The sequence below is a fragment of the Lampetra fluviatilis genome, chromosome 35 (genome assembly GCF_964198595.1).
Source record: "Lampetra fluviatilis chromosome 35, kcLamFluv1.1, whole genome shotgun sequence".
Classification (NCBI taxonomy): Eukaryota; Metazoa; Chordata; class Hyperoartia; order Petromyzontiformes; family Petromyzontidae; genus Lampetra; species Lampetra fluviatilis.
The window spans coordinates 1,038,720-1,056,118 of record NC_136309.1 but is presented as its reverse complement, the minus strand read 5'-3'; the positions used below and the strand labels follow the sequence as shown (position 1 = coordinate 1,056,118).

Below are 17,399 nucleotides of genomic sequence, written 5' to 3'. Positions count from 1 at the left end.
TTTATTACTTCTACATTGGTCACTCTTTGGATCCATTTCAGATGCAGTATTGCCTCGATTGCCTCTATTGCCCCTACGTTGGGTTTAACGGCGACTGATGCCGACAGGCAGCGCAAACGGCCCGGTTTTTAACAGACAGAATACTCCAGCTTACATTTGTCTATGGAGGACTGTTGGCATTTACGTCGGTTTTAAATGAGAGTACAAAAAATGTACGGTGCAGTCAGCCATATGTTTCTTGACTAAAAATACAATTGAAGTCTCTCGCCACACACGGCATGAATAACTTCCTTCTTGGTGCAGCGGTTAGTTCAAGGTATTACAAAGCTGATGGCCAGAGTTCGATTCCTAGGCATGGCTAACTAACATCAGTGGCGACTGATATCCGAACTGATCCTCCCTCTCCAACAGCTTCAGCAACCTGCATTGTCCGTCCATTGTGGTAACATTTGGTCAAATAATCCTCATGACCGACATGGCGTGGGTGGGTGGGGAGGCCTTCTTCCAGCAGTGTTCACAAAGGGCTCTCAATTACCATCATCATAATCACCAGATTATAAGATGCAATTTTTTTTGCCTGTAATTTAAAGCAAAATTTGTGGGTGATTCTTATCATCCAGTAGGTGCGTGCATGCACGCGTAACCATATTTGTATGACTTCATTAACACTGCGCATCATTCTTGGGTGCATATTACTATCCGGAGCATTTCATGATCCGAAGAATATGGCATCGGCTATCAACATGTGTACTATACTTGTTCAAACATTTATCTGGAAGAGTGGGCGATGCATTGTCCAAATTTGCCAAATTCTAAGATTGCCCACAATTACTCAATTTGGATTATGCAGGGTAATCATCACACCATATTGGCAGACATGCCGCAGGTGACCCTTGCAAATTAAACTATCCTGAGCTCTTGAGTCCTTACCTGTGTAAACGGAATAAACTGAATGCACTCGAGCACCTATGAAGGCCGGCACGTGTGGCCAACACCACGCCCGGCCGCCTTTGTCTCCTGTGCCTTTGCACAGATTTTTTTTGTCTGAACTCCGAAGTCAGGAAGAGACCCGAGTGGTTGGTCATACGGAAGCTACTGCAGAAAGCTTCGCTGCAGGCCTCGGCATCAGGAATGGTTAGCGAGCATGGCGTTGGCCACCTTGTGATGTTTTTAAATTGACGGTCTGCTCCTTCTATAGACATCGTCGTCATCAGCCGTCGTGAAGCCGCTGCTGGATGAAGGCCTGCCCACAGCCGGTGCCACGGCTCCTGCGAAGCAACAATCCCGCCCGGCACCTGCACATGGGTGCCGGGCGGGATTGTTGCACCGTGCGTATCATTTTAAATAAATAGATACATTCATATACTGGACTTGTCATGATGTGAGGCTGTCATCAGTATACGACCATACGTCATCATGATGTCATCAAGCGCATATTTTTAGAAAACCTGGAGTAACACGTCACTGCTCCATCTGGGTGAGCATTGCACTTCTGTGTGTGCGTGCGTGTGCTGGTGGGGGAGCGGCAGTGTAGTGGTTAGCTCACCGTGCTACAAACCCAGCGAGCCGAGTTGGATTCCCGCCCAAGAATAATTGCGGTGATTTAATTTAGTTTTTTCATTTATTTTATTTTTTACCTACGTGACTTTACCGAAAAAAACAAAGAGTAATAATTGCGGTGGCAAATATTTGAACCGGCCCTGAGCCTCCTCCCTTCGGTCAACTCAGCCTTAAATGAGTACCTACTTCAGTGTTAATACATCCGCACTGGGAGAGACAAAGGCGGCCGGGCGTGGTGCTGGCCACACCACTCCCCGGCGTGCCATGCCGGCCTTCATAGGTGCTACTCGCTAACAGCACTTGCCCCAACGGTTTATTCAAGGCTATACGGATGATTTTTGCTTCCGATAGGATTTGGTGCTGTGCTAAAGGAGGCGCCTTTATTATGATGAGATGTAAAACCAAATCCTTTCTCTGTCACGTGAACACCAAAGATCTCATGACGCACTTCAGTCATAAAAGGAGGGAGGTCACTGAGGTCTCTCTCGCAGCTGGATGCTTCCCTTTGACTAATCGTGTTTTTTTTTAATATAGAACAACTTCCTATATGTGTGGGGGCTGGAATCTCTGCAAATGAGCACTGCACATCTCACTGGATGCATCATTCTACCATTAGAGTGCTTTTTCAATCGCATCGCTAAAGTTCGTGTAAAGCTGTGAATTTTACTCAAGCCAATGACTGGATGCATCAGATAGTGGTGTACGCATTGATATTCACACACTCCATACAATTACACAGTGAAGGATTTACAGTGAACAAAAAACATTCAGAAAAATGCAACCATTCAGCAATGGCCCTATTCACATTTTATGAACACCTTTAAGAGAGAGAAAATTCGTACATCCTCATAATTTTGTAAAACGTTACCATTACAGTATAATAAACAGCTCAGTACAGCCGTTCTTAGCTACATATTTACAAGATATATGTATGAACATTATTTAATTGCACATGTACAGCCCCTATATCAATCAGCCACAGGATGAGGGCCTCCCCGTGCTGATAGTGGGGGTTATTTGACCCATCTTGACCCGGCATGGAGCACAGCACTGCCCTGTGCTGACAGCGTTGCCCCGCAGCAGCCTATAACACCTGTTTTTATGCATATTTGTCTCCCAAATGAGCACTATCCAAGCTCAACCCTAATTTGCTTCCAAGATCTGATAAGTTCAGATCAGTTCCGGGTGATTTTGTCATATATTGAATCCTTATTCAGAATAGATTTTTGGGTCAGATCGCGTAACTAAAATGTGTGTCGTAAACCATCTGCAAGCCGACACCGCCAGTGTATTAATGGTGATCTTAATTGGTTGTATCGGGTGGAGGAGGGTTTACAACATACATGTCACTAATGTGATGTGACCCAAAAATCTATTATGAATGATACCGGTCGCGAAAGCTTACTTGTTAAATATTTATTCCTGTCTGTAAATCCACTGTTAACGTGATAACTCAGGACAATTTCCGCCGATGAATAACGAGCATCCTAGAAATCACACGATGTTGTGCATATGTCACATTATCATCGAAGAATAAGAAACAGGAAAACACCTGCAATCTCAGCGTTTTTTTCAGATATTTTTAAGACTCACTTTCCTTTGTGTACATCGAGTACTTTATAAGTGTCAGCCGTATTATGTGGAGTAAATGAGAAAACTTATTTTTTTCTAAAAACATGGTTAGTTTTCTAAACCCCATGAAGCCATTTACCAGAAGCACAACACATGCTGTCATACTCATGGCCACACGGGAGATGAAAATCAAACTTTGTTATTTACATAAACCCTGTTACTGGTCAACTCCGTTCCACGGTGGCTCAGCGCTACGAGCAAGCGGCTTGCAATCAGGAGGAGGGTGTGAGTTCACATCCTGGTTGGGGGCTGTCTCAGCCCATCATAGCTCCGTGGGGGCCGATAAAATAAGTGCCACTTTGTTAAGTGGTAGTCGAATGAAGAGACTCATCTTTGCCTTAGGAATGGAGAATGTTCATCGCTGGCTCAGGGCTGTAAGAAGGAGAACAGCGGATCGCTTCACCTGTTACAGGCCAACTCCGTTCCACGTTTAGGTAAAAGCACAAAGTGCAAAAAGCACCGGAACGATAGAGTGACCCAGATGTATCCAGCACAAGAGAGCTTAAAAAATAATTAGGCCGCGCCTAATTGGCTGCCAGACTCTTGTGGCACAAAAGGCAAAACGCACGGCTGATGCGCACAATTAAATGTGAAATTGTGCTTTAAAAATGTTCATTAATTTTGACAGGCAATTGAATCCAATAACCAGTTAACGCAGGACGCCAAATGCTTTGCATATTCCATGCAATCACCTTGATTGATGGCATTGCCGATTGGCACGGGGACTGCCCGGCTGTGAGCAGGTGGCAAAGCGGTGAATTCCAGCGTTGGTTGGAGGGCGCGTGCGAATGTCCTCTCTTTGGCATCATTTTGTTTATCGAGCAGCCAGTGCAACTCTTGATTATTACAATGAGCGGCCAGATTGCTTTCATTATCACAGCAGAAGCTCTCCGAATTGCACAATTAACGATGAGTCACAGAGGACCTGAGCAAGCGATGTAAGAGGTGGGGGAGCAAGTGCCCTTATATTTTTTCATCGCGATTTATTTAATTTCAGACAGGTTAATTGCTGTCAGGGCATTTGCCATATTTAATGTTTGTCCTCATTAAATTCTACTCGTATTTGACGTGCTCAAATTTGTGTGATTTACTGTCCAACTGTGTTTACTTTCCACGTTGGAAATGTTTATGTTTTCATCAACAGATCTGACCCGCGTTCATTTCTTTTCATGGTGTCGGCCTCAGAAGGAAATATGCTTTCAGTCGGTCTCTTACACATTGCACTGATCATGTCATTGTTAGTGTTTCGTCTGTGCAGAGAATGATCACGGCTCACGTACAAGCAAGCGCTGCCAACACACATTTAAAGAATTCCCGATTTAGCCCCAGCACGGGCACACGACGATCTGCTCTTGCATCGTGGGGCCCTAATTAAACTCCGCTGCTCGAGCAAAGATCCTCAGGAGGGTGCTCGTTTGAAAAGCACTGGATTCAGTTTTCGCGAAGCCAGCGGTGTTTTTGTGTTACGATAGCATCACAACAAAGTACGAAGCTACCAAGCGATTTCTTCTATTTGTAAAGAATTCGTTGTAATTTTAAATCATCCTGCCATCTGCTTGCTTTTCGCTTTCGTACAGCAACGTATAAGTCCATGTCCAGGCCTGACAGCCACAGGACAGCATTGGGACAAGCTGAATGGATGTTTTCATGGATGCCACCGCTGAATTCACGAGGTTCACGTTCTTTTACAATGTGGTCCCCAGGCTCTCATGTAATACTCGCGATGAAGCTTCTGCACACACACACACGGTTGGCTGTGTGTGTGACCCATTAATTTGTTTTTCTTAACCTGTCTCCCAGTTACACGCAAATGTTAGAGCGTGCATCAGAAAGCATCAACGCCCGTCGACAAGGTTGTCCTTCGGTTGAGTGCTCCGCTTGTCAAAGACCGTAACTTTGACATTTAGAGGTTATTTGAACGTACTGCATTTTCAATTATCCCACCATATTATGAGCTGTTTGGCGTATATTTATTGCCATTTCAAATGAAATTGCACCGCAGGCATTTGAACAACGCGTGCGACTGTTAAAGGTCACCCGCTAATTAATGTGAATATTCAATCCTTCCTGGCAGCCATTTATCTGATGTTAACATCAAACAACTGGTATCATTCACCTGGACACATTGCGGCATTAAGAGCAGTGTGCTGAATCCGAAATAAGAAAACCAGTTCTTTACAAATTAATGACGCTTTGCACTAGTTTCATTTTTGAATGCTATCACGTAATAATGATATTATGTACTGATCCATGAGACCCTGCACACACTTTATCAAGAGGATCGGGCATCGGGATGTTTGGACATTTCCACTAATGAGGAGCGTTTGACCTTTGGAATGAAAACGGGTTACTTGGAGAAAGTCCCCGTCGTTAGAGAAGACAACAATAATATCCTTTACAGTCAGGAGCAACTTTTGCATTACAGAGCCCATGACGCTCCTGTACAGCCCAAGTCTAGAACTCCTGCTATTATTTACTTATTAATTTCAATAACGCGCCGCACAATATTCGCTCGCTCTGGAAGCGAGAGCACGACTTGGAGGCACGGGGAGGAACCACGGACTCAGCGGCGAGCCAGCGCGAACAACAATTGCCCAAGCTCTGTGGCCGTCTATATATTAAGGTGTTATCAGCCAAATTAATGAGTGTTTCCAGATATTCCTGGGCTGTCTTCCCTCCAAGTGCCCACAACACTGGATGGACATCCAAACTATGGGCACAACATTCGGGTAGCTCCTCAGCACATCTCTACGAGGAACACAAGCAAGTAATTACGTACATGACCAACCACTTTATAGGCTGTTGGGGACAAATTATATTGGTATGGCATTCTGTGGGCGGGGACACGACCACCAGCAACACGCTGCTTGCTGCTTGTTGTGGGGCGCCACGGTAGCGAGATGTTAACTCCCTTGCCCGGTGTGCAGGAGGTCGTGGGTTTCATCCCGGCCCTGACGCCTGTATATTTGGAGTTTGCATGTTTTAACTGAGGTCGCGGTGGATTTTTCTCTGGGTCCTCTGGTTTTTCCCTCCACATTTGGCATCATCACGCGTATAGAGTAATTTGGCTGCAATACATTTCCACGTGAAAAGCCATTTCGTTTCGTTGAGCTATCATTTGTGGCCAAGTGTCTTCTGAAAGAGAGCTATATAGCTCAGTGGGCCTTACCTGGTAAAATACAAATAGCTTAGTTTAACTACTATCCAGGCTGCTCAGCTTCTGTGATCAAACAAGAGTGGCGAGAAGTAAGTGATGAACGGGCTACATAAAATACCTTAAAATAGGCTGGCATTAATAATGCATGTACAAAGAAAGCCGTGTTGCTCTTTCCAGGCGTATGTACGGTTTTTTTTCCAGCGAGCTAAACACTACTCCACATTGGCAACTCCTTAAAGTTCTGAAGTACGGGTTCATCTTATAAATAAGACACGTATTGCGTCTGCAGGCGATGCATCATCAGTGCGTACGGCACGCGGGTGTGTGCCTGCACTCACCCGCTGGCATGGAGGAATGATATGCCCAGGTGACGGGTGATGACGCATAATCTGAACAGAGGTTAAAGTAGTGTCGCATATCTGCTCATACATACGTGTTTAACGCCAACACCATTTTTTTGCAGCGCCGCATTAGCGTCAGAGATTCGGGCACCAATTCCTGTGAAATACGCGAATGTGCGTAATTAGGTGACTGCTGTATAACGGATCTATCTATAGCGATGTAACTTTATAATATATATTATTACTATATCCGTGAGCTTATTCAATTCTTGCCGTGCCATTTAAATTATTCATTGATGTACCGGGACGGGAGGTGTGAAGGCACCGCACGATGTATCATTCCAGGTTTGTGCTCGTGAGATGGTCATTTTTGAATATTTTACTGTAATGCCTCAAGGGTTCTGGCTGTACTGCTGGACTATTCCACGTATATAACACGCTCCATTGTAACGCATTTTTTGGGAAATGTTGTATGATCTCATTTGTACAGTTTCGTCACTAAATCTCTTATCTATCAATTGACAACGGCTATTTTTCGGGAGTGTTGGCCAGTGGCGTGTTATTATCGTGTCTACGTCGGATGAAACTCGAGTTCCCGGAGAATAACCCACGCGTTCGACAGGAGAACTCTCAAACTCCACACGCCTATGGAAAAAATAATCCACAACTGCCCTACTGCCTCCTGCCACGGCCACCCCCGTTCGTTACTCGGCATGTGGCATCTCGAGCAAATCACCGTGGCTCTTTCTCGACGTCATCCTTCTCCACCGCGTTTCAAGTCCCCAGAGCCGTACACAGGGGTGGGGCAGGTGGGCCTCAGATCCGCGGGGGCCTCACAAAGTGCTGAGGGATCCATCTTCTTGGTTCTTTCGGTAAAGTCACGTAGAAGGGAAGTAATAAAATAATAAAAATAAAACAATAAAATAATTCTCACGACGTTTAGGCCACAACGCAAGCAGCCGCCCTCAGGTTAAAACCAGGTCTGTCGAGGCGACAACGTCTGAATGAAACAGCACACGCCTCGACAGACCTGGTTTTCACCTGAGGACGGCTGCTTGCGTTGTGGCCGAAACGTCGTGAGAATTATTTTATTATGTTTTATTTGTATTATTTTATTACTTCCCTTCTACGTGACTTTACCGAAAGAACCAAGAAGATGAATCCCTGCAGTCACGAAAGCTTTAAATCGAAATGCTGAGGGATCATCAAATGAATTTTGCCTTAGGCCTCAAAAAACCTTTTGGTGGCTCTTCTAGCCACGGCATCCATAACAGACACCGCACTCAGCGGCTCGAACGTCCTTTGTTTGCAGGGTTCACGAGGGTCTGTACTTATCGGCATTGCCAAGAGCATCGTTTGAGCCGCGGTGATGGGGGTCTCATTGTCCTATTAGGCTGCGGAGGTGGCGGTGGTGGATCCCTGGCCCAGGAGCGATTTCACAAGACGTGGGAGCGCAGCGAGTACTTGCAGCAGCGCAAGCAGCAGCTGTGGGACGTCCTGCGCGAGCTGGACTTCAACCAGCCGGCGAGTGCATCCCATTCTGCCTGCACATCCCGCACACTTTCCTCCTCCTTCGTGCTATGGAGAGATGTGCGGTCGTCTGAGTTCGTGTTTAGGGTATATATTCATAGTCTTTGGGTCTTTCGGTAAAGTCACGTAGATCGAAAAATAATACAAATAAAGTGAATAAATAAATAAATAAAATAAAAATAAACAAAAACCACTAATGTAGACTGTATCCTGGTTCTTAACCTCGGTGAGTATACTGACAGTCTATAATGTAGACTGTAGCTTGGTTATTAAGCTGGGTGAGTGTACTGGCAGTCTATAATGTAGACTGTAGCCTGGTTATTAAGCTGGGTGAGTGTACTGGCAGTCTATAATGTAGACTGTAGCCTGGTTATTAAGCTGAGTGAGTGTATTGTTTTTTTCTTCTTCTTGGTTCTTTCGGTAAAGTCACGTAGAAGGGAAGTAATAAAATAAGAAAAATTAAACATAATAAAATTATTCTCACGACGTTTCGGCCACAACGCAAGCAGCCGTCCTTGCGTTGTGGCCGAAACGTCGTGAGAATAATTTTATTATGTTTTATTTTTATTATTTTATTACTTCCCTTCTACGTGACTTTACCGAAAGAACCAAGAAGATGAATCCCTGCAGTCACGAAAGCTTTAAGTCAAAAGTGTATTGTTTGTTTATTTTTTAATCACTTTATTTTTATTATATTTTTTATATCTACGTGACTTTGCCGAAAGAACCAAAGAATATGAATTCCTGCAGTCACGAAAGTTTTAAGTCAACTTTTAGGGTATATATTATTGACACTGCAGGGGCGAGGTATGTAATTACATCACGGGATCGTGGTGGCTTTGGGAGGTCTTCATCCAGCAATGGATTGACCATGGCTGATGATGATGATTTATAGACCGCAGTGCAATGCCCTTCAGTCAAAAACATTGAGGAGTTGACAATTATACACACAACGTCAAGGTGTCTTCACACTATGATTTTTAACGAGTGGCGTTTTATTACTTAATCAAATTGGAAGCCATCAATACCTTAGTCAATGAACCCCATTTACTACCAAATGAGAGCCCATCGAGATGCAAGACTGTTTTGCAAAGGTGACCTGGGATAGATTATACAAGGTGCTCAGGTTTGAAGTCAGAATTAAAAAAACTCTCAAAGATCAACAAATATAGAATGGTACAATTTAATGAAGTGCAATTACCAGTGTTAACATTGTTGACTTCCCCTGAAGCTGTCGGCCGACCAGCTCTTGTATACACTATTACTGCAGCTTTATTATCATTGGTGTAATCGCATATTCCTGGAAAAAGTGGGTTGTATTGTAGGATGGCCAAGAGGACCCACACTGCCCCCAGCACCCAGTGTGCCTTTACGTAATAAATAAACAGACAATCCGCCTGCTTCCGATATCTCCACTTCCACATAACAGGAGTTAAACACATTTTCAGCAAAATAACCTTTAACACAAACTAATGATGAATATAGAAAGACAAATTAATTATTATTCGGTCTGTTTTGTGCTCAACTAGGACTTGCATCTCATAGAGAGGCTCCTTATAAACACCAACATTGGTTCAAGCAACGTTGCCTCTGCTCATGAGACACTGAATGTCACCGTCTAGGGTCAACAGAACACACAAAGCTCATCATCAATACATTCTGAAACGAGTGCTATGACTGACAGACTGCCAGGCTGACAGGTGGACGAATGAAGTTTGATGTGTACATATTGGTGTACATGGTCCTGTGCAGGACATCGATGGTCTGGAAGTGCTGGGGACATCACAGCCTTTCTCGTCCACGTCTGCGGAGAAATTCCCCACCCACGAGGAGATCCTGGAGGCGCAGACGGAGGAGGAGCGAGAGAATGAGTAGGGGCCACTGCGTGTGTGCTTGCCTGTGCATGTTTGCGTGAGTGGGGAGCGCTACGTTGCACTACGGAGCCGGCGACACGAGTTCGATTCCCGCTCACCGCTTATAATATCAGTGACGATGATCGGAACTGGTCCTGGGCCTCCCCGAAGTCGACTCAGTCCTCAAATTAGTATTTGGAGCGGTGTGTAAATATCGCCACTTGGGAGACAAAGGCGGCCGGGCGTGGTGTTGGCCACCCACCCCCTCGCGCACCGTGCCAGCCTTCATAGGTGCTCTCTAACAGTACTTGCCCCAACAGTCTGTTGAAGGCTATTCTGGGGTGCAAATGTATGTGTGTGTGTGTGCACCAAATCTATTTACCACTCTATTTAAAATTGTGTGAGATTATTTGATTAATTTCCGTCTTTGGGAGATTAATGATTATTACTATTCAAGGCAGGGGGCGAGGAAATCTAAATGTCTGCAGGAGCTCGGTGGATGATTATATCACAGGGTTGATAGACGTGGTGGCGGCTTTCATCCAGCAGTGGATTGACCATGGCTGATGATGGATGTTCAAGAATGGGATTGTAGTTATGTTGGTGTCGTTTTTGTAATTTCATTTGTGATAAGAGTTCATCGTCGTTACGTTTCACAAACGGATTTCATTCATAAACTTGGCAAGAACCTACTGAGACAAAGGTCTGCATTGCAAGGGTTTCCAAACTCCCTTTCGCAGCAGCTGACGGAGTGCCATAACAACGGAATTTTTCTACCGTTGTTTCATTTTAACAGTCGAACCTTTCCAGAACGATCCTGCGGCGGTCTGAGCCCCTGGTAGGGGCTGCCCAAACGGTCAGTCGTCCCCTCGAGTCCCCACCTCGTGAGGGTACGGCCAGATGTAGGGTCTCCGCGTAAACCAGACACGGATATTAAAACACCGCGGGGTGGGTGGATATTAATTCTGAGAATGATGTGTATGGCGGTAATGAAATGGACAGTTTAATTAAGCATTATGTCACAGGAAGGCTAGAACAAACCTGGTGCTCATGCATAAATGCATGATGGTGCTTACGTCACCGTTGCACGCGTGTGCGTTTGTTTATGCATTTCGTTTTTTAATGTAGTCTGGGAACACTTTATCTTTGTCTTTATTAATTCAATGGCTCATTAGTTTGTTAAATTACGCTTTTTACCCATTTATTTGGATATGTAATCCATTTTAAAAATCTCAGTTTATATTTGAGTTGAAAAATGTTTGGTTTACAATTACAGTACATATATTTTTGTATTTATGTAGCACCTAAATGCAACCATGTCTCACAATGCTATCAAGAACATTGGGACATAGACAGCCTGGGTGTAGAATGAAAGAAACAGTCATGGGTAGAAGAAAACAAGATTGTTTTTCGAGCCTACACTTAAATGGTTGCCCATCACCTTTCATCCAGCGGCACAGAGGTAAGACTTCTTTATTCAACATTGTTTGTGTTTTCTGTTTAGTCGCATAATCTAACCGATAATGTAATCGGGAGAGCGATCGATTATTTCATAATCTGACAGCCCAATTTGAAAACGGGAAGGCAAAAGGAGTTGGGTTGTCTTTGCGTCGCTGCGGTGTGGATCGGTCTTGTTAATTAACCCTTTCCCGTTCCAATGGCGTGCGTGTACGTCATCAGTCTTTCTTCAGATTCCGTTCATATCGAAATGGAACTGGAAGAAAAAATAAAATAACTTTATTGGTACCGAGGCTCCCACAAAGCAATGCGAGAGGGCGTGCGGCACAGTTTGGCGCCAGCTACCATAGAGTGCGGTCGTGTCGCTACAGTTCTCTGCGGTGAGTACAATGTCTTTAAAATCAACGGCGCTGATGCCTCTCTAAATAAAATTAACGCTGAGACGCTTGCGCGTTCTGATATTCAGCGGTGAGCGGGACACCACCCAGCCTGCAACTTGCAGTTGTCTCGGACCGGGAAAGGGTTACTGAACTATTGTCGTCGTCTTGGGATATATCAAGAGACCTCCTCACATTCTGAATGTTGCATTATACATGTGTAGTGACACCGCGCTGACTGCTGTACAGCAGCTGCAACTGCAGGTGGACACTTAGCGCACACGCCATCAAGCATATACAGATGCTCACCCGTTGTCGTTGTCAGGAGGGCGTCCCACGCGACGAATTCTCTGTGGCACTCGGAAACTCCTTCCTGGGCTGCGGTCTCCTTCCCCCTCCTCCTTCCCTCTTCCCCCGTCTTAGTCTTCTTCTAGGACCGTCAGCTCGGACGGGACTTGTTGAGCATAAGGCCGTGGTGAGCTTCACACTTGCTCCATCAAGAAGTCCTTCAGTGGCGATCCGCTTGCATGGACGCAACGTCAGAAAACAGTGCGAAGCAATTTCTCAATGGAAGACTGCATGAACAACTCAGCTGGCTGATACTCAAGCTCATCTGGCGCTCAGAGCTATTGAGACCTGTAACTTCAGGGCAGTTGGATAGAGTGGATAGTAACAATAACAAAGACAATTAACAATACAAGTAAAAACAATGGAATAGCACACTGGTTGATAAACAACTGGGCATCTCTCCATGTATCTTTACTAATAGTGGTAGAGTGCTGCAGATATGGTACGTAAAATGCGCTTTCAGTTCCTGCTGCAATACTCATTTTTACAACAATATCCAGAGCAGACTGAATCAATGCCATCTGTTCCAACATGCTACTTTTATAGCTAACTGAGACGGAAGTTGCATAATATACCCATACATGTTATAGATGTATTAACATAAAATATGTAATGTGATGTCTGATGCAAGACATTTTTTTTTTTTAACACAAAGGGACTGGTGTTGCACACTTCACATAAAGTATAATTTATGAATTACACTGTCCCTCTAATTCCATTTTATAATCATAATTAATCTTTGAACTGAACACATTCGTAAACAACGACTTTGAAGTGAAAATATGCAATAAATGACGGTTTGGTCAATGATGCTTCTTCATAGACGCATAACTAGTGATGAGGCCAGACAGGTAGAGGAGTTAATTATGCTTTCTAGAGCACCGTAATATGGCAGGTCCATTACACAGGCGCTGAACAAAACGCACAAACATCAAAGATTCGTCACACGCCCACTGAGGTGAGATGCAAAGGTAGTGCCGCTTGTGGCGAGTGAAAGGCCGGGTTGTGAGTGAGATTTTTAATGGCGTCGGCAGTGTCTCAGCGGCTCGAGAGCGCGGCGTGGCAAGGGCCGTTCCACAAGCACGTGGGCCGAACATCGCCGTTGTCGTCGCTGCACCCAGTTGGCCGCGCGCAGCAGACCTCGGGCCACGTCTGGACTTGTTGTCGGACAGAAGTTGCCCAATTACTAGGTCGGCGGGCAAAGTTTGCGGGACCTGCGACCGACGTGGTCAAGCAATTCAACTTCGCAGCGTCGCTCGCGACTGACTGTAGGCACTGTCCGAGCCGGCGTTGAGGCGCCCCGGCCAGCTGACAGTTGCGGTCGTCAACTCTGGAGACGACAATCAGCAGTTCACTCCAGTCTTGACGGCTTCAATGGACAGCGCTTTCACGCAGCTGTTGATTCGCTGCAGCCGAAAGAAGCACCTGCTGACCTTCATGCGGGCTGAATGAGAACTTCGAGGCCAGTATCACGCCGAGGTCACGGACTGACAGCGGTGGTGTGATAGACGCGCCGGTGAACATGAGCGGGGCCGTGCTCAGTTGCTGTTGAGGATGAGCAGTGGGACACGACATTTTAGAAATGTTTCCTGACGAACAGTTTTTAAGTTGGCATATGATTCTCTGAGACTCACCCACTCCAGGGAACAACATCCAACAATTTGCAATCTTGCAGATTTAAGTTACCGGCCCGGGGAGAGGACTCCACTGTCCCCAACACACGTCACGCTGAATGCCAATTATTCACCATAATTACACCCCCCCCCCCTTCTCCTCGAGAGTGTATTTTTCCACAAGTGGCATTGTTTCATCAAGACAGCACGTTCCATGTTCACTTCGCCGTACACACCATATTAACATATGCGCTACCTTAACGTATACCACTTAACACACTGCAGTTAAAGTTCAGCCTTAACATTTTACAAAAAGGCATGCACACTGCACTTGCTTGCCCTCGTCTTGAATATCGTGACTTTCTCTCAGCAGGGTCCTGCCAAGTTCTCAGAGTAGTAGGGGGCAATGACTGCTAGATGTGTAATACCAATTTGGGTAATTTTTCAAACTTGGCAAATGTGGACTAGGATACCAAGCTGCCAGGCAAAACAATAGCCGACTCTTGTGAACCACGTCAGGGATCTTTAATGTCCACTCGTGAAACGGACGGCACCTCGCACGGTATTTTTTGTAGAATGCACCCACAGGTTTGATCATATAAGAATATAAGAATAGGTTTTAACCTTTCTGGCAATAAAACAGGAGGTGTTAAGATGTTAAAACATCAAACAGAAACCTTTTGCAAGGAATCCTGTCACTGCATTAACCACATATTCTTGTGGTGAACATGCAAACAAAAACACGCTCTAGTAGTATATGATGATGCATTGTCTTTGACACGGATTGGTCCACACCAGAGGCAGCTTTCTTGAGAGCCTCGTCTCACACAGTGTTAGACCAGAGGACGCCAAAAGGCAAACAGCACAGAGACAATGCCACTGTCAGCATATTGAGAGCTCAGGGTGAGCAGCTACATCGTGGCGGCCGCTGGAATCGAACCGTGAACCTCTGCAACGTGCGGCGGGCAGCGTGTTACTGGTGCTCAGGTCACCGTCCACAGAATGCCATAACAACATAATTTGTCCCCAACAGCCTATAAAGTGGTTGGTGTTGTACGTAATTCATTGCTTGTTGTTCCCCGTAGCGATCCACTGAGGAGCTACCCGGATGTTGTGCCTCTACCCATCATTGGGCCGTCCATCCGCTTCTGTGGGCAACCGGCGCGCTGGACTGGTGCGGAGCCCATCCACGAGGTGACGGGTGTCACAAGAAACAAATCGCAGGGTTTCTAGAAATATTTTGTGCCAAAATTGCAAACGTAATGAGGAGCAGCAATGCTTACGGTTCATCACATCGCCTTGCCAAGCAATGGCAGGCACAGCATTCCCGTCCTTCTGAGAAGACAAGAAGTACAACTCGATAAGCAGTTCGGAAACCTGGTATGACGTGCAGAACATAATCATTATCGGGGGAAGAGTGCTCCACAAGCCTGGCGATACAAAGCAGCACAACACTGCACACCTTGCCCCAATCTCGTCAGATCTTAGATGCTAACCAGGGTTCAGGGTCGGTTGGTACGTGGACGGGTGACCTCCAGGGCTTGTCAGGTGTGGCGGGGTGTGGCCAGGTGATTGCGTGTGTTTGTCACATGACAGTCAACCTCATGTTTAAAAGTGTTATTGAGGCAATGTGCCGGCCCGATACATCGCATTGTGATGCACGTATACACCGTCAACGTAAGCCAAACTGGTTATGAAAAGCAGGGGATAGAAATAATTTCAAACTCATGATTAATTCCCATTGCTGGAATTTTGCCAAATTAAGCATAAAACATTAATTTAACGTCGTGGTTTTTTTTATGCAGTCATTGCGGACTGATCTGAGACTATCTGCTTGGCATCCCAGTTTAATCACAGGCGTCTGTGTGGATTTGAACCCACGATCCCAGCGGTACCAACTGGGGGACACCATTTTAATTTGAAATACAAAGGTGACTCTAGGACAGCGAGAGCTGCTCTTCACAGCCACAGGCACCCATGCCAGGCTGCCCACTTACGCACTGTGGGTGCCGCCACTGCCGCTGCTGCGGTTGCTGCTTGCGTGCAGGATGAGCTGGGAATCGCGGCGCGCATCACGTTTGAGGCCCTGGCCGGAGAGAAAGCCACCTCCTACCTGGAGGTGGTCAATGATGGCACCACCGCCATTTACTACGAGTGGGAGCGCCTGGTGCAGCCCGGGAGCTTCCCCAACGGCCACGCCAGGGCCCACGTGCAGCGCTTCTACTTTGACGTGACCGGTGGTATGTGTGTGCGTGCACGTGTGTCCACCTCTGGGTGATTCCCACTCAAGGCCAACATCGGTGGCGATTATCTGAACCAGTCCTGGGTTGACCCAGCCTCCGAATGAGTAGCTAGTGTAATGTGTAAAATATCGCCACTCGGGAGACAAAAGCGCCCGGCCATGTGCTGTGCTGGCCGCACAAACCCATCGTGCGCGTGCCGGCACTTCAGCCTCCATAGGAGTTCACGATCGGCACATCCCTAACAGCCTGAAATGGTGTACGGTGATGTGCGTGTGCGTACGTGTGAGAGAGCGTGAGTGAGCGTGTGTGTTTTGACAGTGGGATGCACAGGTGGTTCATCTGCCAGTTAACTAATAAAGTTAACCTATAACACCTGGGTTTGTCCAGTGACCTCCTGCCAGTGAGCCATTGACACTTCACGTGGCCTCAAAGTGCACCTTTGCCTGGACACGTGCGTTGTGGTTCAGGGAGTGGTGGCGTATTGGTAAGCATACTGCGCTATGAACCTGGTGACCTGAGCTCGATTCGTAATCAGAACTCGTTCTGGGTTTCAGCCAAGCCTGAAGTAAGTCCCTTACACGGTATTTAAGCACCTTACACGGTATGTAAACATCAGCACTGGGGAGACAAAGAACAGATGAGGGAGGAAAAATACAAACTTGTAGCTATTTTCAAAACATAATTTATAACACATCCAGATTGTGTTCTGAATTATGTTTTGTAAGGAATCCCATACCCATGTGAGAATAGGCTCTAAGGAAAGCTGTCTCGGGTGTGGACCAATCAACTTCAAGGACAGTGCATATATTATCAGAGTTATGTTTTTTGTTTGCATTATGGCTGCAGGTATTGTGGTCTATGCAAACATGACTCCTTGTAAAAAAAGGTGTCAGTTTTGTTGCCAGATAGAAGGGTAAAAAAACAATTATCAATTTCATACCTGTTTTTTTAATAACAGTATGCAATATTGCTCCACGCGTGCGGAGCACGGTACATGCGCTTCGCATTTCATCGGCCGCAGAGGAGCGATCGCGCCTTTCCCTTGCTGGCTTCGCGTCTCGCCGTGGCGCGCGTGCAGGGGTCGCTCTCCCCGGGGCCACGCTGCTCGCGCCCTTCACGTTCAAGTCGCCCTCGGCAGGGATCTTCGGCGAGCGCTGGCGGCTGCGCACGCGCCCGCTGCTGCTGAGCGGCGCCGCCCTGCAGCTGACGCTGCGCGGGGTGGCGCTGCACGAGGACCGCACGGCGGCGCGCAGGGACAGCATCGAGGTGAGCCGAGCTCCGCGTGCT

At 46.3% G+C, this 17,399-nt stretch overlaps 1 protein-coding gene across 5 annotated transcripts in view; it reads left to right on the top strand.

Annotated features, from left to right (window-relative positions):
* Positions 1 to 17,399, top strand: part of MYCBPAP (MYCBP associated protein) — an 82,887-nt gene that overhangs the window by 46,496 nt on the left and 18,992 nt on the right. For all 5 annotated transcript variants that reach the window (XM_078872623.1, XM_078872624.1, XM_078872626.1 and 2 more), the window contains 5 exons: positions 8,084 to 8,214; positions 9,973 to 10,091; positions 14,955 to 15,063; positions 15,917 to 16,109; positions 17,191 to 17,378. In XM_078872623.1, coding sequence (XP_078728749.1) covers positions 8,084 to 8,214; positions 9,973 to 10,091; positions 14,955 to 15,063; positions 15,917 to 16,109; positions 17,191 to 17,378 — 740 coding nt within the window. The remainder of the gene's footprint in view (positions 1 to 8,083; positions 8,215 to 9,972; positions 10,092 to 14,954; positions 15,064 to 15,916; positions 16,110 to 17,190; positions 17,379 to 17,399) is intronic.